The sequence below is a fragment of the Enhydra lutris genome, unplaced genomic scaffold (assembly GCF_002288905.1).
Source record: "Enhydra lutris kenyoni isolate GAN:26980312 unplaced genomic scaffold, ASM228890v2 scaffoldscaffold8, whole genome shotgun sequence".
Classification (NCBI taxonomy): domain Eukaryota; kingdom Metazoa; phylum Chordata; class Mammalia; order Carnivora; family Mustelidae; genus Enhydra; species Enhydra lutris.
The window spans coordinates 18,611,336-18,638,268 of NW_019154092.1; the positions used below are offsets into that span (position 1 = coordinate 18,611,336).

The following is a 26,933-nucleotide window of genomic DNA, read 5'->3' on the forward strand; positions in this document are numbered from 1 at the left end:
TGGAAAGTCTGCCCTCAGCCACTGCCATGAAGCTGTGGGTTTTCTGGAGTAGATATATTTATTATCACGTGGATGAGGTTTTGAAGTTCAAATGGAGCAGATAGCACGGCACCAGATGTGGTGTGTGGAAAATGTCTCATCTTAAAACAAAACTTAATATGAACTATTAGTGCCCCATCTCCCCAAGACTGAAGGGAAATTAAAACATAATCATCACTGGGCATCCTTCTCTCTCTCCACCAGGATGTGTAAAGGACCTGGAGTCTCTCTCATGCCTCAGATTTGGGGACCCTGCTGGTCTGTGCCTCACCTAGGATGTGCATTTTATCACCGTCAGGAGCCCTGTTCCAGAATGTTGAAGGGGTGCGGGGCGTGGCTCCCCTTTGAACACGAGTCCCACGGTTGTCCTTTTCCTCCCCACAGAGGGTGGTCCTGTGCTGGCTCCATCTGCAGGGTCCTGCCTGTCTCCCACCTCCTCTGGGACACCTGACACAGTCTCTTTTCCAGTGAGCTGGGCCTGGAAAGTAAACACCCGGAGGCAGTGACCAGGCTGCTGTGGAAGGCTTACTTGGTCCGATACAGTAGCTGCTTGCTATGTTATTAGCTTACTAGCTAGCTGTTGAAATTTAAATTGACTGAAATGAGGGGTCCCTGGCCGGCTCATTCGGTAGAGCATGTGACTCTTGATCTTGGGGTTGGGAGTTCGAACCCCACGTTGGCTGTAGAGATGACATAAAAATCTTTAAACGAATAAATAAATAATAAATGAACTAAAATAAACAATTCAGTTCCTCAGTCAAGTGATCACACGTCAGGTACCCCGTTGCCACATAGAACTGCTGGCTAGCACACCAGACAGCTCAGACGGGGGATGTGTCTGTCTCTGCAGGAAGCACTGTTGGACAGGGCCGGTCCCTAACGAGCAGTCTGCGTTGTTCCTAGGAGCAGTTGAGGGTGGATCCACTGCACTCCGGGCCTGTTTTCTGACTCAGCTTGGCCTTAGTTACTGAGAAAGGACAATGATACAAGTGAAGGGCTGTGGGAAGTGATGGCTGCAGGGAGCAGACCCACACAGTCATTCTCGAGAGATGGGTTCCCGTGGTTACGTGTGGTGGCGCTGTGCCTGTTACCCTTTGTCCTCTGGGTGGTCCAAGGTGTCCCGAGGTGCTAGAATACTCACTGGATCTGAGAACCCCTGTTTGTTTAAGTGCGTTTTGGGATTTGTCTCATGAGAGGCCTCTAGGCTGTTTGTGCACACATGAAGTTGAATGCATGTTAGGGCTGCATTTTCCTCGGGGGAGGCATCGGGAAGGGGAGTGTGGTTTGAGCATGGCCGGTTTCCTTCTGTGAACTGGGTTGTGTACCTCAGCACAGAGGGGCCCCTGGCTAAGGCAAGTCTGCCCAGGGAAGCAGGAGCCTGGGAGCAAATTGAGACCAATGGTATGGGGCATGATAGAAAAATAGCCTCGCCCCTGCCATCTGTGTAAACCAGCTCTGGTGAGGCAGCAAAGAGCCAGGCTACCTGGCTTCTTCAAGTAAATACTGCACGTCAGACATTGTGTAGGTAGGACACAAACACGGAATGAGCCTCTGTCCTTCCCTGCAGCCGGCTCTCTGTTTAGGAGCACCCTTAAAATGGGCATATTTTAATATCTGTACTTCTCTGGGTTTTCTTACCCCGTGAAGATAGGTCCTGCTTTTAAATTAGATTCAGCCCTAAATAACATTCTCTGTCTGGCAAAATGGAAACAAGGAGACAGTTGTTTGGGAGTTGGGAATTTGAGGCCCGTGCCCGCTGGGTTGCACTTCCGGCAAGGAGGATGTCCTGGAAGCGAGCCGGAGATCCTTTCGTGAAATGCAAGGCACTGCTTTCTTTGTACCCGCTCCCCTCCTGGGCTCCCACGGCCATCCCCTTTCTCCTTGCCCGCCAAGGCCACTTTTGCCTCGTTGCCTGGTTCAGGTTCTTGCTGTGTTGGCATTTCCCTTTGTGAGGCAGGGCAGCAGGGTGGGTGGTCTCTGGCATGGGCCATCCCCGGGTTCTGGTGACCTTGCTGAGCCCCACTTTGCTCCCCGCCTGCTTGCCTGGTCTTTCCAGCTGCAGATTGGAGATCCGGACCTGGAATGCAAGTCTCTGTTCACAGGGTATGTTTATAAAGTGACGTGACTTCAGTCATCCTGGATCTCACGGTCCCCCCAGAGAAGAGCCCCCCCCCCACCTCAGGAGAATGCAAGCACATGCCCAGAGTCTTCCCATTGTTCACAATATGCTTGGAGCTCTGGATGGGATGGTCTGCACCTTCTAACAGTGTCTACAGCTCTGTGAGTTACTGTCCTATTTTGTACCATCCCTAGTGGGTGAGCTTGATGTCTGGAATTACCTGAAGTCATTTACAGTCATGTACAGTCTGTGGTCAGTAGGCTAGGGGGAAGGGGGAAAGCCCTAATTCAAGTATTAGTGTTTAGAATAAAAATATGTATAAATATAAAGCTTGCGGACTGGGATGGGTTCCAGAGAGTTTGAGCATGGCAATATTATGGTGTTCTAAGGAGACTACTTTAAAAAATGCCATACTTACTGGATGTAATTTTTGGTTATTCCTTTCTTTAAAAAAGTCTATTTGTTTTTGAGAGAGCGAGCCTGTACATGCATAAGCGTGGTGGGGGGGCGGGAGGGGCAGAAGGAGAGGGACAAGCAGATTCCCCACTGAGCATGGAACCCACACAGGGCTGATCCCAGGGACCCAAGATCATGATCTGAGCCCAAAATCAAGTCAGATGTGCCCCTTGGCTATTTCTTTTAAAAGTGTCGTTAATCACACTGCTGCATTAGAGGTAGGCTTATAGAGCCAGCAATAGATCAACTAAATCAGAGAATCCCTGTTCTCCTTCCCAGAAGGGGAGGCTCCTTGTCTCTCTTTCCTTACTCACCCAGCTCCCTCTCTTTTTCCTTGAATTCCTTATCTTTGGCCTGGAGAGTCTTGTCTTTACGTTCTGTTTGTTCTTGCTTGGGTTGTAGGAGCCCGCCCTTGAACGTGGGGCCTCTCTCCAGGCCACACAGCAAGAGCACTGCCAGCCTGAGATGACTTTTGACTCATAAGCACCACATCCTAGGGATAGAAACGGGAAGACAGTCCTTCCCAAACATGGCTGCATTTTAGAAGCCCCTGGCAAGTGTTTAAAATGGACACCCAGATTGCCCCTCATACCAGCTGAAACAATGTCTGCGGGTGGGGTCCAGGCAGCGCTGGTTTGTCGGAGCTCCCCACGTGATTCTCTAATCAGCAGCCAAGCCGGAGGACCACCGTAAGGAGGGGGATTGTCCTTGACAATGTGAGCAGTTAGACGTGAGCATAACCACAGCCAGCTCAGTCCTGGATCAGTTGCAACGCTATGTTCTAGAAACAGCACTGGATGCAAACCCCATCTCTACAGCCTCCTCTCCTGGTGACCTTGGCAAACCGCTCAGCCTGTGGGTTTTTTGTCTGTAAAATAAGTTAATGATAACACTACCTGTCTGATGGGGTCATCTTAAGGCATGGCAGAGACGATGTGTAGAAGTCTTTGTAAATTGCGAAGTGCTGTATAAATGCTGGTTAGTACTGGAGATTGTTCTTTTATAGAAGGACGCTCATGTTCTAGGTCCCCTGGCAAGGTGGCTGGGGTGGCTGTGCTGGCATTAATTCCTTTGTTACCAGCAGTAATCTCGGGAACTGTTAAGGGTAAGAATTCATTTCTCTCTTCTCGTAAAAGGGGCGGTGAGGGGAGATGGTCTCTGCCAGCTTTAAAATAAAACCAGCAGCCAGAGCCTAAGAGAACTACTGGCTCATGATGCCCAGGGAATGCTCCTGGCTTCCTATTAGCGGACTGCGAGCAGAGGGGCCTTGCTCGGAGGATCGCCAGGGGTCCGTCGGCTTCTGAGCCTGCCTTTCATCCCCGGGCTTTCCAATTGCTTGGATTTCATTTATAACAAAGTGGATGAGACAAGGTGGGACTGCCTCAGAATGTTGTTAACCAGCCCCCGAGGAGGGTCAGAGGGATACCCTGTTGGCCGGAGCCCATGTGCTCGTTTTCATCAGTGTGACTGTGGTGTCTTGTGTAGTAAACATCATCGTGGCTTTTTGGGGGTACAAACCAAAGCATTTTCTCTTGGGCTTATCCTCCCCAGGGATTTGAAGTTGGATGGAGGGAAGCAGTCCACAGGTGCCGTGAGCTTGAAAGAGATCATTGGACTTGAAGGTGTGGAGCTGGGAGCTGACGGGAAGGTAAGGCTTCCTAGCTTCCAGGCAGCGAGTCTGTGCCGACACCACCAGGGTGGGTCAGGATCGGAGGCAGCATGACAGTCCACGGTGGTGGACGAACCAGGTCTGGGCCAGCCTGTCCCCACTCCCTTAGCATGCACTTGGGAACCCACCGAGCCAGTAAGGAAGTAGCAGCATGCGTATTTCTCCACCAGTGCCGTTTATGATGGAATGCAGGATACTGACAAGTATCCCCCACACAACGTGCATGTTCTGAACCGAGTGGCTTGGACATGCGTTAGCTGATGGTGTCACCACGCTGCTTTACTGCTACTAGGAAGTTTGTTTTGAGTGTGGGGGAGGGAGGAGGCTTCCCACAATGCTGAGAAGCTGAGTCTCTCAGGCTTAGTGAGCACCCAGCGGGAAGGCCATCGCATTCCTCCTTGTGTGCGATCCAGTGAGCTGCTGCCTGGAAGTCTGAGGGGTGAAGATTCAAAGATGAACTTGACCTTTTAGTGCTGGATCCAGGCAGTCTTTGTAAACCCTTCAGAAGCCCGTTTATGGAGATGATGCAAGTATTTGGGGAAGCCATCTCAGGATAGTTTGCTTCCAGCTGAAGCTGCTGGGGCAGCCATTGACCTCCCCACCTCCCCTCTTCCAGAACAGTTGGTCACCACTGTGTCCAGGTGTCATCAGCCCTGAGCTCACAGGCAGGGGTGTATGAGCAGGGCTTCTCCAAGTAGGTGAAAAGAAAAACACTTGTTCTGTGTCCATTCCTGAAGATTGAGTGTCTACATAGGAATGAGGGAGGTGAGCTAGAGACAAGCATCAGAGATCACATCTGCCAACAGAACATACAGGGATGTTCTGTGGTGGCATTAATTCCTTCGTTATCAGCAGTAATCTCGGGAACTGTTTACGGCAAGAATTCATTTCTCTCATCTAGTAAAAGGGGCGGTGAGGAGTGTCTACACAGGAATGAGGCTACAGCCCCTTATCATTACTCTTGGGGCCTGATGTGTTCTGGAATTCTGTACTCGGTGGGTTGTAAAGCTCATGTGGTGTTCAAAAAAGAAAAAAAAAAGACAGTGTGGTATGTGTCTTGGGTATTACACAAGATCCTAGTGCTTCGGGGATAGTTCTCAAACACACTGCTCTTTCTACCATAGAACGTGAATATTTGCACAGAGTGCGATAAATTAAAACTCTGTCTAGCTTCAAGTCAGTGGAGGTTAGGTTTTGGCGCAAATAAATACCAAAACAAATTTCATCTCCAATCTCATTGGATTTTAGAAGTGCAGATGTAAGAATTTGAATGCACACCTTTCACGGCTTGGAAGTAATTCATTTTGTCTGTTTTTGTCTTCACCTTTTAGACTGTTTCCTACACGCAGTTTCTGTTACCCACAAATGCCTTTGGAGTCCGGAGAAATACCATAGACTCCGCCTCCTCCTTCTCCCAATTCCGTAACCTGAGCCACCGCAGTCTCTCCATAGGACGCGCAAGCAGCACCCAGGGGAGCCTGGACACAGGTAACCTCAGGCGGGGCCGGGCAGCACGTGGAGAAGGTGCTTCAGTGCACTGTATGGGCGGGGTCTCCCTGTACAGACTGGAGGACAGGGGCCTCTGGATGGAGCGTGAGCCCATCCCACAGGCCACATGACTTTGGGACAAGCCCAGTTTCAGGCCATACATGTTCACAGCTGGGCCACAGGGGGGACCAAGGAGATGTTTCAGCTACCAACTCCCGAGCTCCCGCAAGGAGAAAAACCGAGGGCATCTGCACCCATAGACATGGCCGGATCGCCCCCTCCCCCACCTCTCCCCACCACTCAGCTCCTCACCTCAGCCTGGTTCTTGCCGCTGTTTTCCTAGTGTTCAGATTTAGATCAGGTGTGAGAACTTTTTGGTGATTCCCCTAGTGGGTGAGCTAACATGGCCCTGTGAACGTGAAGGAAGGCTTGCTTGCTTCTAGCTTTGCCTCTGCAAACCTTTGTAAGGTGCGAACAAGGGAGAGAACTGTATGAAGCAGCATTATGTCCACTGTCAGAGAAACTCCAGATGACGGGGAAGTTCCTCGGGCCTGCCCAGGTGCGGAGTTTGGAAGCACTGGCATCTGCTCTGACCTGTGTGCGGACACAGTAGCCCGCCTGGAAGCCTTCACACCAGAAGTGAGTGGCTGGCGAGGCAGGACTCGAGTGACTCGTTTGATCTGCAGGTTCAGCAAATGCGCCTTCTCGGTGCCCCATTTTATAACCCAAGTGCCTGCTGCATCGTTCATGCTCATGAGGTTTTGTGCTCTCCCAGGTCTGGGGAGTGATACATAATTTTCTAAACTGGAGAACCTGTCAGGATGTTAAGTATTGGTGACCCCTCGAGTGGGGGGTTCCCTTCACTGGCCTGTAGGGATGTCTCCTGAGGGGCAGAGTGGGCAGCGTGATTCTGGTCTCAACAACCCGAGGCCCTAACTTTAGACTTGGCGTTCGCCCCGCTGCTTCTGCTTCAGGGAGTCCAGGACCCCTATTGATTATTTTGTGTGGGATCCTCAGGTAGCGACCTGGGAGACTTCATGGACTATGACCCAAATCTCTTGGATGACCCCCAGTGGCCTTGTGGCAAGCACAAGCGAGTTCTGATCTTTCCTTCGTACATGGTGAGTAGTGGTGGAGAGACGGTCTGTGTGCTGACCCCCTCAGCCTCACCCCTGCTGCCCCCTCAAGCGTGCTCACCTTAACAGGTGGCTGCTCTCTGGCATCAGGGGGCTGGTTCAAACACTGCACAGCCTGGGGAGCTTCTGGGGAACTCCCCAGTGTGGGTTGCTCATGGCTCTGTCTGGAGTTCCCTGGTGACTGTAGGCCTCCACGTACACTCCAGGCAATCATTGGGAACTGGGCTCTGGATGACAGAATTCTTCCTGGGGGAGTGAAGGTAGGCCACTGTGGGCGTTAAATGCAAAAACTTCCCTTGCCGTTTTTGCTTCATGGACTCTTCCTGTTTTTCCCTTTGTGTAATTTTGGTTTCTGCTTTTGGCTGACCACCGTTTCCCACCACTTGGTCTGCCATTTCTCCAGACACCCATGGGGCCTGGCTGGGTCCTGTGTACCTTCTTGGGGCAGACTTGCCCTAACGCAGTGGCAGGCAGATCCCGGGCAGCCGTGGGAGGAGGGGAGAGCTGGGCTTGCGGGAAGGCTGCCAGGCCGGGCCTGCTGCACATGGCACCAGGAGAGCACCGACCCAGAATGCTTCCACCCCCTCCCTGATGGGCCCAGAGGAGGCCGGCGCAGCTGAGAGCATCCTGCTCCGGCTCCCTTGCTCCTCCCCAGCCCATGCCATTCTCAGCATCCCTGGCCTTGGGAATGAGCAAATGGTCCTTTTTGCTCTTCTGGACTCTTGTGTCTGCAGAGACCAGAGTGGGACCCCCTTTACTCAGAGGGCCCCTGAACACTCACTCCGACCTGAGAGTTCTCAGTGCGGGGCTTCTACCCTCCAGTCTCGCTTTCTTCCCTGAACATTCAGCAAGTATCTGCCATCAGAGAAATACCAGGCAGAACACAGGTCCTTGCCAGTTGCTTCCAGCGTATATTCTATTCTAATACACCATGCTGAGTCAGAATGAATTACCGAAGGCTCTGAGTTTAAAATTGCCCCTGCTTCTCACTCTCCCATCTTTATTTCCCACCTCCTAACACAAAAAACAGAACCAGAGCCATGTATTTTTTCCCCCCACTCTGTGACTTGTTAAGATTAGTTGTTACTTTTACAAAACCAGGCCTTATTCGTGTAAGCTAGCACATAATAAGTGTTTAATAAATGACCAGAATCACTGCCCTGATGTCAAGGAGGAAACAACTGGAACGTCATGACTTGTGTAAGAATAGTATTCTTTATGTTATTCATTGCCTTATTTACTAAGTAATGGGCAGGAAACTGTGGCTTGGGGAGTCTGAGTGAGGCTCTCACTGTTGACAGACAGGAAGTGGGGGACCGAGGCCAGAACTCCTGGCTTGGTGCTCTTCTCACTCGGCCCGTGACTCTCACATCTCTCAGCAGTCGTGGGCAGAACAGCCGAACTCAGGGGGAGGACGTGAAAATGACTCTTTGGGCCAACGGTTTAGCAGATTTCTAAGTAACGCAGAGAATAAGAGAGGGCACTGTTTTTGACTGGGGTTTGGCAGGGATCTCTTCCCGAGGTAACGTTATGTTTGGCGAAAACGACCTCTCCGGTAGGCCTGGTGACAGGCTGGTGCCAGATCTTATTATTATTATTATTATTATTTTAATTTAAATGATGTCACTGTGAACTTCAAGGTTCTGGGCCACAGACTACGTGTGCGTGCCTGTGCACATGAGCGATTTCTCCTCCTTGGGCAGTGTGCTAGATGACTTGCCAAGTCAGCATATATGTCCTTTCCTCCTTGTTTTATGGTCCCAACTGGCTCATTTCTCATCTTACCAGGTTGCATCTGCAGCCTCTGCTTCCTGTAATAGTACGTGTTTTAGAGAATGAAATGGCTCGTGAACCACATTTTCTGGTCAGTTCCATAAGGTGTACATCTCTTCTGGCCACAGAGATTGGTACTTTGATCAGATGTGGGACATCCACTTTTCAGCATCCTCCTCTGTCATGGCCATGTGTGTCCTGTGTCACAGAGAGACTCAGACTGGCTCCCAGAAGACTTCTCTAGAAGCAAGCTTGCATTATAAGGCTGTCTCGCGTACATCGAACTTGCACGAATACATGTGGGGGTTTTGGTTTTGGCTTTTGCTGGTTTGCTTAAAGATACAGAATTTGGCTGAGGCCTTATATAGTGGAGAACAAACTGGCCACGATCGCCATTTTCCTCAACCTTACTGTGCATAGAGAAGTCAGACAGTGAGCAAACAGCCGAGTCACCGCGGTCATGAGGAGGGTAAGGAAAGTGCTAGGAGATGATGGCAGCAGGGCATGGAGGTGCAGGTGGGAGGTCAACCTTAGGGAAGGTCTCCCTGAAGAAATGGCATTGAAGGGAGTGTGAGGAGTAAGAAGGAGCAGCCATTCCAGGCCTTGGTGGGAAAGGCCCCTGTTGTCTTGTGAAGAGGTGAGTGAGGGCGAGTAGGAAATTGGTATTTTTAGCAGTGACAGTCCCCGTCCTTCCCTCTACGCGTGTGCACATGGGCATAGCCAGAAGTGGAGAAGGCAAGCCATAGAACAATCATCCTGACAGGTTGTCCATACTTACTGAACCCCAGGCACACGGAGCTGTGCTTGTAATAGGCACCAACTACCAGGGTAGACAGAGCTACACGGTTACTTGACCCAAGTAACATGGTCACTTGAAAACCCTCTTTGAGGCTCCGGGGCCCATCTTGGTCTATGGGTGGGTGGGTGGGAGGCACTCAGCCCAGACAAGCTCACCCAGCTTAGAGCTTTTCTCCTGGGCTTCGAACCCTCATCGTTGGCAGGGCGCCCCCTACAGGCAGATGTCAGGCCTGTGTGAAGCCCGTGCGGCCAGCTCCTCTGTCCCGTCCCGCAGGGCTTCCTGGTGTGGCCTTTGCTGAAAGACTGGGCAAGGGTGCTGGCCAGGTGCCAGGCTGACTGCACAGCACTGCCCACCCCCCTTCATATTGGCCCCGGAGGCCTTTGAGGTCCTGCTGCCAATGCCTGTCTCCCTTAGTTGCCAGCACAGCTCAGGGGAGGCCAGCCCAGTGGAGGCCTCGAGCCTGAGGCCCAGGGGCTGTTGTCCAGGGTCTGTGGGTGCTCTGTTTGCATGGCGTTTCGGGGGCTGAGAGGTTCGTGTGGCTTCTGCAGAATCAAGCAACCTAGAAAGTGATAGGCTAAACCCCTCACCCCATTACATCCCCCAGCCGTCATTTGTTTTCTCTTTTCATGTTAGGGTGTGATTTATGTATGATCAGACACACACATTTGAAGTGTATAGTTTCATGAATTTTGTTGCCTCTGCTTTAATCAAGATAGAACATTTCTTTCCCCTTGGAAAGTTCCTTCCCATACATCCTGTTCTGACTAATGTCACTGTAAACTAGTTTCACCTATTCCAGTGCTTGATGTAAATGGAATCATATACTATGCACTTCTTTAAAAAATTTTTTTGTTCTTCTTCCTTCACGGAATTTAATAGGTGAGATTCACTCGTGTTGGACATTATCAGTAGCTTGGGTTTTTTTAATTGCCGAGTAGGTTTCTCTTATTTGGATGTACCCCAGTTTATTTATCTCCACTCCTGTTGATGGACATTTGGGTGGTTTCCTGGGAGGGGGCGCCTTGAACATGGCTGCCATGGGCATTCTTACACAAGTGTTTCATGGACATTTTCATCTCTCTTGGGTAAGTACCCAGGAGTGGGCTTTCTGGATCCTAGGTAGGTGATGTTAACTCACCAGGATGTGGCTGGGTGTGTATTTTCATTCATGTGTGTTCAAAGTACAAGATAAAAAGGCCACTCGTGGCCACAGTTGCCATGCCTTCAAAAGTGGGAGAGTTCCAGAGGTGAACATTTCCCTGAGGCCTAGAAAGAAGCCTGTCATGTACAAAGTTTTTAAGTGGGAGCCGTTTAGAACTGCCCTTGCATTCAGAGTGACACAGGTTTTTAACTTTGATCTGTGCAAGTCCCTCCCACTATTGGCTGCTGGGAAAGGGCAAAGGGGACATTTTGAAGTAAAAAAACAAAAATTCCTGGGGCAGGTCTGGAAACCCAAGTCGCAGCTGCCCCTGTGGTTTTGGCCCTGAAGTTTCTAGACAGTGACCACAGAGTAGGAAAGTATTTTGAACCTCCTGGCTACACGCAGGTTCTCGCAGGGCCTTAGCTTAATGATGGTGTTTCTCAGTGTGGTGAGGGTGGGCGCGAGGCCTCGAGTCGGAGCCGGGTGCTTCCTGCTCTGTGCGCCGCCTGCCTTGTCATTAAAGTTTCGCCAGAAAGTGGTTGCTTATCATTAGAACCTGGCAGCTGAAGCCAGTAGTGGTTTTGTTTTTTCTTCCCTTTCTGGGTGTGGAGAGCAATTAAGAGGAGAAAGTAAGCAAAAGAGCTGACTGAGATAATGCCAACAAAGTTAATGTTATTTGAACGCATATCTGGATCCTTTTCCTGTCTCAGGAAGAAATCCCTCTCAGACTCTTTTGACATCAGAAGGAAAACCGACTAATAACCTTGACCATAGCTGTAGGCATGTAAATCTCGAGAGGACAGGTCTTGGATTGATCTTGATAAAGTGCCTATTCACGTGTTTACTTAATACTATAATCTAACTACTCCTAGGAAAAAACTCCTCCTTCCTACCCCCAGGTCCCCCACGCCCCCTCCCAGCATTGTGGGAGTATGTCTTAGAGCTTTTTCAGCAAAGTATGAGATGCTGAGCAGTGGGAAATTCAAGACTCAATAAAGGAAGGTGAAGTCAACCTTCTGTGTGGCAGGCGGTTGGGCTCTGGTTTCCCTCACCATATTTCTTTTGTGCTGAAAGCCATCTTGTTGACTAGGTACTTACCTGTCTGCAGGGTGGATTTGTAGAGAAGCTAAAGCAGCGTGAGCCCCAGGGGCTCCTCCCGTGTAAGGCTCCTTCCAGGGCCCTCAGGTTTCAAGGCGCTTGAAGCTCATTCAGTTTAGGAAAAGTAGTAAGTCATTATTACAGTGATACCATTGCTGGGCCTCCCCTAAGACCTGGAAGGGCCTTAGAGCTTCCCCAGCTCTAGGGAAGATCTGCCAGGCACTGCATAGGAGCTGAGCAGTGGGATCTCTGAGGCCCACTAGCTTTCGGTGCAAGTGTTAAAATGCCTTCTTGAATCCCCTGTTGCATTGTGGTGGGTTTGTTTTTTCGCTCTAGGGCTTTTTTGGGTTGTATGTGACAGCTCTATTGGATATATTTCACATAGCATACAGTTCACTTGTGTACAGTGTATAGGGGCTCCTGGCTGGCTTAGTCGGTAGAACATGCTCTTGGTCTAGGGGTTGTGAGTTCAAGCCCCACACTGGGCATAGAGCCTACTAAAAGTAAAAAATAATAAAGTGGTTTTTAGAACATTCACAGGGTTGTGCAGCCATCACCATAATCCATTTCAGACGTTTTCATCATTCCCAGAAGAAGCCCCTGTACCCTCAGCCCTCCACCTGCTAAGCCCTAGGCAACCACTAATCTACTTTCTGTCTCCATAGATTTTCCTGTTCTGGACATACCATAAAAATGGAATCATACGCTATGTGGTCTTTTGTGTCTGGCTTTTACTTCGATAATGTTTTCAGGGTCCATCCACGTTGTAGTGTGCATCAGTATGGTGGTTTTCTTTCATCTTTTCTTACAAAAATAATACAAAATGAAATACTGGCTTTACATTGTACACAAGATGCCATAGCATCTGCTTCATTTCTGCATGTTTGTCTCAGATTTGCAGTGACCATTTTGTGTCTCTACCGTGCTCCTCCGGGCTTGGTTCATCAGCTCCTGCTCTGAGGTGACCACTTAAGGAGCATGTGTTTACAAGTGCATCCAAATACTATGTGGTGTGTGTGGTGTGTGTGTGCGCGCGTGCGTAAGTGCCCTCAGGGCCACACCCACCCGGTGTCTTCTGGCGTGAGTGAAGACGCTACCCTAGAAGTTTCTGTATCTCACAAATGCCTGAGACCATGGCCCTGCTGGGCGTCTCCCGGCATCTCCTCGTTGGTGGTGTAAGCCTGAAGCAGAAGTAGTTTTTCCTGAGTTTCTCTCCTTGATTTGCACATGGTTTCATTTTAGTGAAGGAAACCAAAGAGCTGCTCCTCTCAGGGCAAGGGAGGGAGTAAATCCAGGGTCATAGATTTGGAATCTGATGGGTAGAAATAGCAGGAGATGCTGCCCCAGGCTGCAAAGGCCCTCTGCTCATTCCCACGGTTTTCCTCGTGATTTACTGTCCTCTTAGGGAAAAGGAGAAATGCCGAGAAGAGCCGAAATGCCCAGCTGCTGGTGGTAGATAGATGGAGTAATGGCGGCTGCTCGGCTTAACGACCTGAGCGGGCGCCCATGGGTGTGGGGCAGTCGGTCAGGTGGGAGAGCCCTGTCTGTGCGGGGGCCGTCAGGGCTGGAAGGTGCTACAGGGAGCCCTGCCAGTTAGCCCTCCTTCCCTTGGGACATTCTGTCCCCGGGGAGCTCCTATGACCCAGAGGGGAACCGTAGCTGAGTCTACAGCAAGAGCACATCTGTTCAGAGCTGCTCTCAAGAATGCCTGGGGAGCTGTGGAGGGCAGGAGGATAGGAAGGCAGGAGGGACTTACGGGGCCCAGAAGTGGAAGCACCTTTTATATTGTTTCTCTTGAAAGCAGACCAGCGACTTGTCAGCTCTGAGACCCTCTTTGTTTTCCGGCACTATTAGGGTATGTGTAATACCACACCCCTGCTCCCTCTGCTCCCTGCCTCACCTGCCCCCACCATCTCCCGTTGCATCCAGCCCCCCGAGGCCCCCACTGCACAGCACTGTGTCTGCTACTGTGAGCCTGGGGAGGCCCAGGTCCCTTCCCTCCCTCCTGCTGTCAGTCAGTCTTTGTTTTCTTTAAAAAGCAAAAGATACCTCCTTGTGTCCGCAATAGATGTGGTAGACTCTTCCAGATAGATAACTAAGGTCTGGTCTCACCATCTTTTCCTGTCGTCTTGGTAGGTAGTTAAGGTGTCAGCCCCACAGCAGGCCTTCCTGACTCTGCCTCCCATCTCCAGCAGGTTGGGCTGCTTTCTGAATTGCATCTCCGGACCTTGTGCATTTGGGATGGTCTCCTCCCAGCTGACTTTCCTCTGTTGCCTCCTCTGTAGCTGTGTGCACAGCTTCCTTGTGGGCAGGCCGTGGTACGACCGTTCACCCGAGCCACCTCATACTGAGAGTGGAATGACAAGCACTGCGGGGCTGGAACTCTCTGTCTACCGTGTGGCCTGGCCCAGCTGTCGGCCTCTGCCCTGGACCATAAGGAGCCCTACGTCTGGCAAATCCCGTGGCCTGGAATTAGGTGGCTTTGAAAACAGTGGCCACTGAATCTGTCCCAGGCCAGGAAGGAACCACACCGCTTCATAGCGTTTTGATTTGTAGTAACGTGTGCTGGCAAAACCTGGGCATTAGGAGTCTTTATACAGTCAGACTCGTAGGGGAGCTAGCACATAGCAGTGCCTCACTTTTAATTCATATCCTTTGAAGCCAGAAGGACTGAATAACTGGGGACCCATCGTACCTCTGTGCATGCAGCTCAGCCTCAGGGACTGCCACCTCAGCTCACCTCTGTCCCTGCAAAGAGGGTAGCTGCCTTTCGGGTGGTCTAGAGGTCCTGCCTTTCAAGAGGTCATAAGGCACCCTCAAGACAGGACCACGTGGGAGAATCGTGGCTGCTTACATTCCAGAGAGTGCTTCTCAACAGGAACTGGAGCAGAAGACAGCAAGAACTGTCATCCCTTCTGGAACCTGCCTGACCTAGTGGCCGTGGACTCGGGGTGATTCGGCCAGTACCCAGAGTCTGGGCGGAGCAGCGCCATTCAGGAGCAGTGGGCTCAAGGTGCAGCAGGCGAGCGAGGGGCTGGGAGCAGATGGTCGTTTTGGGGGTTGCCCACTCAGCTGCCCTGGTTGTGGGCCCCAAGCAGCTGAGTTTAAGTCAGACTGAAACAGCCCCCACAGATGTCCAGGTGCCGTGCAGCTACCGACGTGAAGCAGATGGCAGAGAAGCCAGAGGAAGGACCTGCAGCACAGAACACGGAGCAGTTTCACTGGGCCACCCAGCTACGGAGCGGCGGGGCTGGGGCCTGACCCGAGGCCTCTGGCTCCATGGTTTGTGATCTTCCCCCACAGAGCCACAGCTCCAAGAAGCAGAGACGATAGCAAGACTGAAGACAGAGCCGTCCCAGCAAGTAGAGGAGGTAGAGAAAGGAGAAACTGGAAGGGCTCCCACACACTGAGGCCAAGGCCAACAGTGCCTGCTGGCTGGGTAGAAGCCAGGGCCCGTGGGGGCAGCTGTGTCCAGCCTGGGAAGAGCAGCTGGGATCAGAGCACGGCAAGGCTGTGTAGCTGCACCATTAGGAGCAAACACCACTGCACTGAGGTGAAAGGTGTCACCCCAAAATACAGGTTGAGGTCCTAACCCCTAGTACTCCAGACTGGACCCTTATTTAGAAGTAGGGTGTTGCCGTTATAAACCAGTTAAGCCGAGGTTTTACTGGAGTAAGGTGGGTCTAACCCAGTATGACTTGATGTCATAAACAGAGCCAGAGAGAGGACGGCCACGTGGACAGACGCGTGGGGAGAGCCCGGGTGATGACTGGCAGAGACTGCAGTGATGCCTCTGCAAGCCAGGGGCTGCCTGGCACTGCCAGAAGCTGGGAGAAGCAAGGAAGGATTCTAGCCACGTTTTGAGAGGGAACAGAGCCCACCTGACACCTTGATCTCAGACCTGTAGCCTCCAGAACTGAGAGACCATAAATTGCTGTTTGAGCCGCGCAGCCTGTGGTGCTGGGTGACGGCAGCCACAGGAAACTGAACGCAGCCACTTTTGCATTCTCTGCCTTCCTGAGGTGCTCAGACTGACGTCCACAGTTTACCACTGTCCTCTTCCGGTCTTAAGTCATGGAGGCCTTTCGTTGCCCCAGAGGCCAGCCTGCTCTGCTGCCATATGTCAGCAAATGGGCTGAAATGATGGCCTCATTGGGCCCCTGCCTCAGGTGCGGCAGCCACGGTCGTCCAGTAGTCTATATTCTCTTCTCCTTCCCTGGATGCCTTTGGACTTCCCAGAGCAGCCACCCTGGAACTGCTGGGCCCAGCTCTCCCATGTCCAGTGGAGCCCTTCCCCCGCCACATGTCCTGATGGCTGCCAGCCACATGGGGGTCAGGAAATGGGGGGCCTTGACAGAGACGGAGGTTTGCAGAGATCCTCCACCCCCAAATGCACCATATCTACTTTAGAAATGACCCAGAGTAGCCCAGCGCCAGCCAAATAAGTGGAGGGTGAGGCTGCCGACAGGCTTCCTCCTCCACGCCAGGAGCAGTGGCAAGGATGTGACTGTAAGGCCGGAAACCCCACACGGGAAGAATGACAGAGTGCTGCTTCTGTACCTCTGGACAGCAGAGCCAGGATCCAGAGGAACCTGTCACCCAGAAGATGAAGTCAAGGGCTTGGCTCTCCCTGCAGCTGCCCTGTGCCGCGCACGCTGGAAGCCAGGCGGTGGGCCCAGGACTCCGTGTCAGCTCACCGGCCCGCCCTCTGTTCCCCTGTCCAGGACTGGCACGTGTCCACTCCTACTCTCGGGAATAGTAGGCTCTGCATCTGTACCCCAAGAGCTAGGGCAGGCTAAGGCAGGGTTGCTTGTGAAAACAGTCTCTCCTGGGCCCAGGGCTACAGACTGAGCTGGGTCATCGGTGTTCATGGGGTCCTTCTGAAATTCAGTTTGGTCAGGAAGTGGTGTGTGAGGGCCCACGGGATAAGTCTCCGTGCCCTGGGGAACTGATGACATTGGGGCCTTATCCCCCAAAGGATCCCCCATGGGCTCTGCCCTTATCCCATGTCTTCCCAGGTGAGATTCACTTAGGGTATCGGTCAAGGCCATCAGTGGAGGTAGTGTGTGCGTCAGTGATGGTTCGGGTACAAAGACCGGCATCCATGCAAGCTAGTTTATAAGGGATTTATCACCGAATATTGAACAGCTTGCAGAGTCACTGGGGAGGTGCGCACGACTGCCTAAGTTGGGATTTCAGGAATGACCCCAGGACCACCCTGCAGAGCCAGGCCACCAGGGGAGCCACCGCCTGACCTCGTCCTTGATCAGGGCCCGGAAGATGGTTGGGATCGGGCACCAGCTGCCAGTTTCAGACATGGCAGTGCCACCGCCGCCTTCAGGCAGCTTCAGATCCGTGCTGCCTGCTGTGGCCGCCCCCAGCAGAACAGGCACCAGGACTTCAGGACTCCTGCCGTGACTTTTCTTGGCGGCAGGAAGACCAGAAGCCCGGCTTCTGTTTCCGTGGTGCCTTCTTGCACCGGTGTGCAGGTCGCAGAGAACTGGAACGGATCTGGAATCCTCCCCGGACAGTCCCCTGTCCGGACTGTTGTGTGCAGTGAAGGCCAATCACTGGAAGAGGGACCAGGTCGCTGGAGGCTGGGGGAAGGTGACCCCACAGGAGTGGCTCCAGGCCAAACCGTGGCTGGGTGCCAGCCCCGCAAGGAGACTGCTGGGTGTGCAGGTCCCCTGGGCAGCATCACCATGCAGATGACTCCCAGGGCGCCGCCCACACGCCCTGACTCAGGGTACCTGGGGCAGCCTCGTCTCTGCCATCTCCTGCCTCCTTGCTCTTGATTCGCCAGTGGCCTTTGGGTACACAGTGTTCTCTCTGTTAGCTCCGGGAGAAACCTGTGAAGCAGCCATACCAGGTGTTCTCGCCAGGGGTCCATCCTTTTTCAGGGACGAGGGAGGCGAGGCCGCAGGAGGCTGAACGTCTTCCTCAGGGCTGCCGCCTTGCTGGAAGCAGAGCTGCCCTCCACCAGCCGGCCCTTCCTTCCTGCCGGCGGTCTTGAGCTGTCTCCCCTGCTCATTTCAGCCCGATGAAGGATGGAGATGGCAGGAAGGCAGTGCAAGCGGTGAGCTGAGAGCCCCGGCTCCCGGTGCTGGCCCTGCCCCTTCCCCATTCCGAGCCTCTGCCTCCCCATCTGGGAGATGGGGCTTATGGCTGCAGGCTGCTTCTCTGGCCGCGGGAAAGCCGTGGTGTGTGTAGCTCCATAGAAGATAGAGCAGAGCTGCTGTGGCTGCCATAGGCAAAGCTCCAGATCTCCCCTTCCCACTCCGGGGGATCCTTGCTTGGAGCTCCCGGGGCTTCAGTCCTCAGCAAGGGCTGGTGAGTCTTTGCTTAAGACTTTCGTCCACCGAGGACCAGCAGAAGAGGCTGTCCACGAGAGTTTGGGATGCCTTGTGTGGGGTAGAAGAGGGAGGGAGGGCTGGGTATTTCGGAAACAGAAGAATTGGCTGATCGGCCAGAGGGCCCAGCTTGAGGTAACCGTGTTAGATGTAGTTCCCCATTCTGCTGCCTGTTTCCTAAATGAAAACTCGTACATCCTGTTCCACCCCATCTGTTCGGGATGATAAACGCGTCTTGGAGGGCTGCCACAGGGGAAGCGCCCGCTCTGCGAGACACTAAGCGGCCTCCATGATGTCCCGTACTCCCCTTCTCTGGGCATCCAGCAAAACCTCGCCACACACAAGTGTGTGCATGCGTGTGTTTGCACATTGGGGCCACGGGGCCACTCCCTTGCTCCTTGCCCGCACATCGCAGGGGCACAGGGCAGCTCCCGGAACGGGCATGTCCGGGGCCAGCTGAGGGGGAGCCTTCTTGACCGGGCCAGAGAGACATGGCGCCAAGGAAGAGCTCTTGGCATTGCACCAAGTCTGCTTCCACCCAGAATCTGAGAAAGTTCTGAACGAGTTTGGCGGAACCGTTTTGAGTTCGTCTTGCTGTGGTTTCGCTTTTACTCACCAAAGCTGCTGTTCTGAAGGTGCTGTTCGGATCAGTGTGAGTGGGGACATGTTGGCTCTTCGGCTCCTCTGGGTTATTAACACACACCAGAGCCCTCCACGTGCCTGTACTAAAGGCATCTTCTGAGTGGAGGTGTTTACGGATAGCCGCCCGCTGCTGTTAGAGCCATGGAGGAAAGTGGTGACGCATCCCCTGGAAGGCGCCAGGCCACAGAAGCCAACCCCAGGATCGGGCCTTCTCAGCAGAATCTGCACTTGTTCCTTTCTCGGGCTCTGCCTGGTGAAGGTTATCGCCTCCAGCCAGCCAGGGAGGCGTCAGGCATTGTTGCTGCCCCTCAAAAGCAGAATTCCAAGGAGGAGGAGAGAGGCTATAACCTAGTGAGGCCTGGCAGGAGACCCTGTTTCCTTCAGAGTTAATACTGTGCAGCGCAGACTAGCCAGGAAGACCCAGGGCCTCAGAAGGGGCTCGAAGGAACCACTCTTTTTAAGGATGGCTAGGATTAGAAAGGGGAAGGGGAGGGGACTGGCTCAGTCCATAGAGCATGCAGCTCTTGATCTCGGGGTTGTGAGTTCAAGCCCCATGTTGGGCAGAGAGCCTACTTAGAAAAGAAGAGGAGGGGAAGAGGAAGAAACCCAGGGTTTAAAGGACTGTTACTGGTAGCTGACATCATGTACATGCAACAGAAGGTTATCCAGCCTTAAAAAGGAAGGGAATTCTGACCCCTGCTGCACTGTTTGACCCCGGAGAACGTGATGCTGAGTGAAACAAGCCAGGCACAAAAGGACCAACACCATCACTGTGTGATCCCACTCATATGAGGGACCGAGAGGAGTCAGGTTCAGAGACAGAAAGCAGAATAGTAGTTGCTGGCAAGAGCTGGGGTGGGGGGGAATAAGGACTTAATGAAGGGGGACAGAGTTTCAGTTTTGCAAGATGATGAAAGTTGTGGTGATGGGTGGTGGTGATGGCCACGCACCAACATGAATGTACTGAATGCCACTGAACCGCATCTTTTAAAATGGTTAAAATGCTAAGTTTTGTGTGATGTATGCTTGTGGGATACATACTTTCCCACAATGAAAAAGAAAATCGCTGACATTTATCGAGTGCTTGCTGTATGCCAAGTGCTGCACAGAGCCCTTGACATGTCTCATAGTTCTCCAGATAGCCATGTGAAGTAGGCACTGTTAGCTGCTTTCATCTTATAGATGTAGAACCTGATGTTTGGGGTCATTGGATAACACCCCACGGTTGGACAACTAGTGATGGTCAAGTGTGGCTTGAAGCCTCGTGTGTGGGTGCCCACACCGTGCCCTAAACGCTGTGCTGTGTGAATACCAGGCTGAGGCACAGGAACTGAGAGAGGGGCTCCCTCCCTGCCAGACCCTGATTGCTGACTGTCTGGAGGCTGCTGCTTCCCCATGTTGCCTGGTCCTGCTATAGCACGGATTTGTGTTCCAGAAACGTGTCCCCTTCAGGTGCTCAGGCTCAGCGGGGCTCTTGCTGTGCCTCTCCTCCGGGCTTCCTCACTGCGTGGTGCTGTCAGAAGTTGTAAAATGGCCATAATGTGCACATAATTGTAACCCGTGACCTGAGTGGCTCAGTTGGTTAAGCATCTCCCAGGTCATGATCCCAGGGTCCTGGGATTGAGTCCCGTGTCGGGCTCCCTGCTCAGTGGGGGGTCTACTCCTTCTCCCCACCGCCACTCGTGCTCTTTCTCTCTTTCAAATAAATAAACTCTTCAAAAAATTTTTTGAAAGAGTGACCCAAATTGCCCGATCTGTTACAGACCACAGTGATCGACTATGTGAAGCCCTCAGATCTCAAGAAGGACATGAATGAGACCTTCAAGGAGAAGTTTCCTCACATTAAGTTGACACTCAGCAAAATAAGGAGGTACGTGAGGCTCAACATCCACTTGAGCTCTCCACTCAGACCCTCTCCTGCCATGCATTCAGCTCACTTTTTGTATGCAGGTTCCTTGTGTAGTTCAGGGAATTAAAACAGGTGTGTGCGGCGAGGAAAGGCTCACCCTCCTCTGGCTGGCTCCTGCCTCCGTGAGCGAGAGCTGAGGGAAGCAGGGCAGAAGGAGGAGCTCTCAACTCGAGTTGACATGGGTGTGAGGATAGTTTCCTTATGTGAAAGAACCATTATTTCCTACTGTCCGAGGCTCAGCTGTCCAGTCAGGGTTATGTTACAGAGAACTCGGAATAGGAAACATTCAGTTCCCTGCTTTCTCAAATGTAGACAAGACAGAAAAGAGTTGGTTTGATAACCTTTGAGGGAATTCTTTGCCCACAGCCTTCCACCCAAGAGTTGCCAGCCAAGCACTACCTTTAAGCATTTAGCAGAGCAGCCAGAGCAAAATCAGGGCCATGTTTCCCCTGCAGCAGACTGGATTGACTTTGTAGTGATCTACATGTCCCGGGCCAGAGAGGAGCCGCCTGGGGTTGCGTCTGTCTAGCAGGACAGACTCTCAGTGCACATGGTTACAGAGGTTAGACTATATGCCAACACAGCGTGGGAGTATGTGCCAGCATTTACATGCTGTGTAGCCCAGTGCTGATTTGACTCTTGTCTGTTCCAAGCCAAAGATGTGAGAAAACTGCAGTATTCCCACTGTGTCCATTTGCTGGGTAGCATTCTTAAGTACACTGGCCATTGTGTTGTTAGCCTAATCCCTCTTCTGCCATAGTTTCTGAACATGGCGGACCCTCAGCAGAGTTGATACCAAGCACCTAGTTTCTTTCTCTTGGTGTTTCTGTGGACTGATCGTAGTACCCCTCAGTTTCCCTCTTTGCCTTTGGACAGCTCTACGCCTAGTTTCCAGAGACCCTCAGACACCACCTGGGTTCAGTGTGGTCTTCCGTGTCCCTTATTGACGTGGTCTCCAGTTCCACCAACAGAGAAGAACCCTAGCAGCTTAAGTCTGTTGCCTACAGAGAATGGAAAGTTCTTACTCCTCAGGATTTGTTCCCATTCCACGTCACCCTTCTGGGAATGAGAAAAAGGAAGGGCTTTCAGGATGGACTAGTCGTTTTCTTTGGAGGCCTCTGAAACTCCCAACTTCTAATAATGTTCCTTTCTTCCTGTGTTTCTCTAGTCTGAAGCGAGAGATGCGGAAGCTTGCCCAGGATGACTGTGGCTTCGAGGAGCCCACAGTGGCCATGGCCTTTGTCTATTTTGAGAAGCTCGCCCTCAAGGGAAAGCTGAACAAACAGAACCGGAAGCTTTGTGCTGGAGCGTGTGTACTGTTAGCAGCCAAAATCGGAAGTGACCTCAAAAAACACGAAGTCAAGCATTTAATTGACGTGAGTGACCTGAGTCCTGTTGGCTGAGGGAGCACGTGGGAAGAGCCTGCTAGGTGATCCTGCCTGGGAGAATTCCAGTTGTTAGTAGCCACTGAAAGAGCAGGGCTGGGAGGTCATCCTACAGCAGCGGTCAGGCCCCCCAGCTCAGGCCGTTCTGGAACAGAGGGAGGATCTACTTTGACAAGACCGAAGATCCCCAGTATTGGGTCTGGCCATAAAAATCCATTTTCAGGGGCACCTGGGTGGCTCAGTGGGTTAAAGCCTCTCCCTTCGGCTCGGGTCATGATCCCAGGGTCCTGGGATCGAGCCCCACATCGGGCTCTCTGCTCAGCAGGAAGCCTGCTTCCTCCTCTCTCTCTGTCTGCCTCTCTGCCTACTTGTGATCTCTGTCAAATAAATAAAATCTTTAAAAAAAAAAAATCCATTTTCAGACACCCTGAGGGGCGAACTTATTCTCAAAGTCACAGAAGCCATTGTAACGGGAAGGGGACTTGAGGGGTGTGGTGACCACAGAGCGTCTGTCAGACACTTTGACTCAACAGACCTCGGCTTCCTGTGGTCTTAACTTGCCTCTTCTTTGAGGACGGGCATGGGTTTGATTGAGTGGTTTCTCCTGCTTTTAAAGGAGCGCCCCATCAAAGCAAGGAGACCCCGATCTTGGATGGATATGTGATTGCCTGTAGTCATAGAAAATTTGAGATACAGTAAAACCAACAGATCAGGAGACAGTTGCCATTGAAAAGAACACTTCTTACCACAGTTCCCAGGGAAATGTTTTACTTCTGTCTGCCATAGTGAGATCCCATAGCCAGGGCAGCTTAAACAACAGACCTTTATTTCTCACAGTTCTGGAGGCGAGCAAGGCCCAAGATCAAGGTGCCAGCTGCTTCGGTTCTGGTGAGAGCCCTCTCCTTGGCTTGTGATGGACAGGTTTTCACTGTGTCCTCACATGGCAGGGAAAGCTAACAAGCAAGCCTTCAGCTCTCTTCTTACGTTGCGAGGACTGCACTCCTCAGCCTGATCACCTCCCAGAGCCCCCCACTTAATATCAGCATGTTGGGGGACGGGGTGGGGAGAGACATCATACCATAGGGAGCCATGTCGGGAAGTACCAGGTTGGTCAGGAGGCAGAAGGAGAAGGGGGAACTGTGGGCAGGAGACTCTCTTGTGGTTCCTATGGGAAAGAACAGGCCAGGCAGGGTAGACAGGCTTCAGGCTGTCTAGTGAGAGTCATTTCCGTGGACTTGGGCTGAGACACTGTCCCTACCTGTCTCCCTGGCCCTGGGCGCTAAGGGCAGGTGGAATGCGAGAGGCAGATTGAGGAGACGGTCAGGGTGTGGGCCTTGGATTGGTGCGTTTGCACGGGAAAGATGTGCCCACTGGCAAGTTGTGCACCCCAGGCTAATCCTAGGAGGAGCTGAGCTGCCCAGGCCAACAAGGACCCAGAATTCAAAGCGTCAGAATACAGCAGCTCCAGGTAGTGGCTATGACAAGGCCCTGTGTATGTGTTTGTGTGGCTGGCTCAGTTGGAAAGGAGAAAAAGCAGAAAGGGAGCTAATGGAGGTACTTCCCATGTAAGAACATTCTTTTTTGCTTTACCATTTTTACTCTTCTTTTTTATAAGATTTTATTTGACAGCGAGAGAGACCACGAAGGAAGGAACACAAGCAGGGGAGGGGGAGAGGGAGAAGCAGGCTTCTGGCTGAGCAGGGAGCCCAATGTGGGGCTCAATCCCAGGACCCTGGGGTCATGACCTGAGCCAAAGGCAGACACTTAACAACTGAGCCCCCCCAAGCGCCCCATTTTTACTATTTTTAAGTGTACAGTTCAGTGGCACTGAGTGCATTCATATTGTGCGGCCATCACCATTGTCTGGCAAAACTGAAACTGTGTCCCCGTTAAACACCAACTCCCCCTCCCACCCATCCCAGGCCTCGGCCACCACTGGTCTGCTTACAGTCTCTGAACCAGACTCGAGCGATCTCGCCTAAGTGGAATCATCTCCTATTTGTCTTTTGTGATGAGCTTATTTCCCTTAGCATTAGGTCTTCAAGATATCTGTGTTGTGACATGTCAGAATTTCCTTCCTTTTTAAAGCTGAGCAGTATGCCACTGTATGTCTATTCCACAGTTTGTGTGTCTAGTCAGCCACTGATGGAAGGAAGTGTTCAAGTCAGTGCTTTACTGCTCCTAAGAAATGGTGCTCGTCTAACTTGTCTGTACTTTTAGGAACGTGGAGGGGTATCTTTGGCTACCAAATCGGAGAATCAACAGGTGTACATAGATGTTCGATGAACTAATCTTTGTGTGTGTGATGTTATACACATCGAGTTGTATTTGAGTAAGACACCATCCGGCAAGAGCCGACCGTGTCCACGCAGAACACTTACAGGCTGTGGTTTGACATTTGTAGTAGCAACAAAACTGACGCAAGGTCCCAGCCCAATTAGAACCTGAACGTGGGCACAAACGGCTCTGCTGGCGAGTTTTGTTGTTGTCCTTGTTTTTTTTAAGCTGAAGCAGAATGCACTCCGGCAAAAACAAGGACTTCTCTCCTCACCCTGCCCCCGGGTGTTCACCTTCACAGCTGGTTGGAGCGAGAGGCAGTGCAGGAGGGGAGCCCCTGGGCACAAGCTGAGCACTGCTGTCCACACGCACACACTCCAGCTGGGCGATGCCCTGAAAGGCAGGTGATCTCAGCAGGTTTTGGGGTCCTTGTGTATGAAATGAAAGGACCAAACTACATAGTCAGTTGCCCCAATCCCAAACTTACACGTCGTTACTACTATTGTAGAGGATATGGTATCTTTTTAATCTTCCCTCCATGCCTGAATCCTCTACCATTAACAGGTAGAGGTTGAATCCCAGTCAAGGTTGGAGCTCAACATTGTAGTTTACCGCGCAAGTCCCCTTTGACAAACTTCTTACCCTTTTTTTTTTTTTTTTAGAGAGAGAGCAAGCACAGGCAGACAGAATAGCAGGCAGAGGCAGAGGGAGAAGCAGGCTCCCCGATGAGCAAGGAGCCCGATGTGGGACTCGATCCCAGGACGCTGGGATCATGACCTGAGCCGAAGGCAGCTGCTTAACCAACTGAGCCACCCAGGCGTCCCACTTCTTACCCTCTTGACTCCCATCTTCTCTCATCTGTCAAGTGGACATAAATGTAGCATTGACCTTGCCAGGATTCTTGAGAAATGAAGTCTGGGCTGTATGGCAGTCTCCTGGCAGACTGTGTATCCTAGGGGAGGTTCGGTTCCTTCTCCACCTGGACTGAGAACAGGAAGTACAGCTGATGCCCCCCTTCCGTCCTCCTAATCTTGCCCCTAAAGGGTTTCTCCGTAAACACTCATTAGCTAGGGGGATAGAGAGCTTACACATGGAGAAAGCCTCGGAATTTTATTTCAAAGCTAAAATGCTCTTGGTTTCCTTTCATTCTGCTGCAGAAACTGGAAGAGAAGTTCCGGCTGAATAGACGAGAACTGATTGCCTTTGAATTCCCAGTGTTAGTGGCCTTGGAGTTTGCTCTCCACCTGCCGGAGCACGAAGTCATGCCCCATTACAGACGCCTGATCCAGAGCTCCTAGCACAGGCCCCAAGGAGGAGTAGAGACCACTTCCTCTGAGCCCATGGAACAGCACTTACTACTGGAAATGCAAAAACAGAACTCGACATACCAACCTTTTTTCTTCTCAACATGTTTTTGGGTAGAAGCAGTACTGGAAACTTTTCAGGGAGTCCTGGTCTGGCTAGCCAGGATGAGCCGGGAGTGGTTTATTACACAGCAGGGGAAGGGAGACCTGTGCAGAAGGTGGCAGGCAGCCTTTTGGCTTTCCCCTGGTAAGAGTTCCCCGCTGTCCCCACCCTGGGGTTCTTCCCTGGGCCCATCCAAACCTCGAAAGCATGGTTCAGGGCCTCCCCTGCAGACCTGATCCAAAGTTCTAGAACAGAGTGGGGAAGAGAATTTGTAGCAGCTGGGGGAGCGCTTTTAAAAGATATCCTCACTGTATCAAAAGAGTGTGCCAATCTGTTTTTGTGTCAGCTCTTGGAAGTGCACTCCCGTCCCGTCCTGTGCTCCCCCTCACCCCCGGGTGAGAACGTTGAGTGTCTGAGAGATTCCCCGACAGCCCTCCTCGGCCCCGCAAAGCCAGTCCTGCCCGCCAGAGAGCAGCCTGACCTTCAGTCATTAGTTCTAAGTAATCTCTGGGTCATGACATCCTCTGCTCATAGAAAATGCCATAGTTTCTGTTACCGCTCCTACCACCAACGGGACAAAGGACAAGTTCTCGGTGCCGGTTACGGGGAACGGCATGGCGGGCGGCGCCCTGTGCCTTCCCGTCCCCGCGCGCGCTGAAGTTGGCCCTTGGCACCTCCCAGCTGTGGAGCGGCCGGGGCTGCGCTCCGTGGTGTGTATTCCTGTACTCTACGTTAGAGTGCATCATAGGCACATTGATTGTGCTCGCTCCGTATCACAGGTTTTCTCAAACTCCACAGTAGGCGTCAGCCACCCGCTGGGTGTTCGGAGGCGCCTGATAGCCGGGACATGCGGCATCTGGAGCCGCAGCTCTGTCACCCGAGGAGGCAGGGACTGCTCGATGCCTGGACAGCTGTCTGCAGAGCTGCGGCTGGAACTCACCCCCGTCGGCCTCCACAACCTGTCCCGAGGCACGTGGCCGCAAGACATCTCCCTGCTGGAGCTCACCTGACAGGAGGCGGCCTGGGGCCCTGTGAAAAGAGAATTAAAATATTTTGTTTCTATATACATGTATGTGTATGTGTAGACACCTGTGTGGCCCCGGTCACCCCTTGCCCTGTGTGCCTGCGTCATCTGCCATCCCCACTTGCACACTGATTCAGAGCCACCCCCACCCCTGCCCCGCCCCGGGGAAGGGGCCCCAGGGAGGCCGAGCACACACAGCTTTGCTTAGCAGAGCTGGACCG

General features: G+C 52.3%; 1 protein-coding gene across 1 annotated transcript in view; it reads left to right on the forward strand.

The window, feature by feature from the left end:
* The window catches only part of LOC111142702 (Cdk5 and Abl enzyme substrate 1), a 116,556-nt gene extending 89,894 nt beyond the window's left edge, over window positions 1–26,662 (forward strand). Inside the window, exons 7-12 of the mRNA XM_022495991.1 lie at window positions 4,166–4,262; window positions 5,615–5,771; window positions 6,789–6,892; window positions 20,474–20,580; window positions 21,788–21,995; window positions 25,439–26,662. Of these exons, the coding sequence (XP_022351699.1) occupies window positions 4,166–4,262; window positions 5,615–5,771; window positions 6,789–6,892; window positions 20,474–20,580; window positions 21,788–21,995; window positions 25,439–25,579 (814 nt within the window). The 3' untranslated portion in view covers window positions 25,580–26,662. The remainder of the gene's footprint in view (window positions 1–4,165; window positions 4,263–5,614; window positions 5,772–6,788; window positions 6,893–20,473; window positions 20,581–21,787; window positions 21,996–25,438) is intronic.
* Window positions 26,663–26,933: the final 271 nt, after the last annotated feature.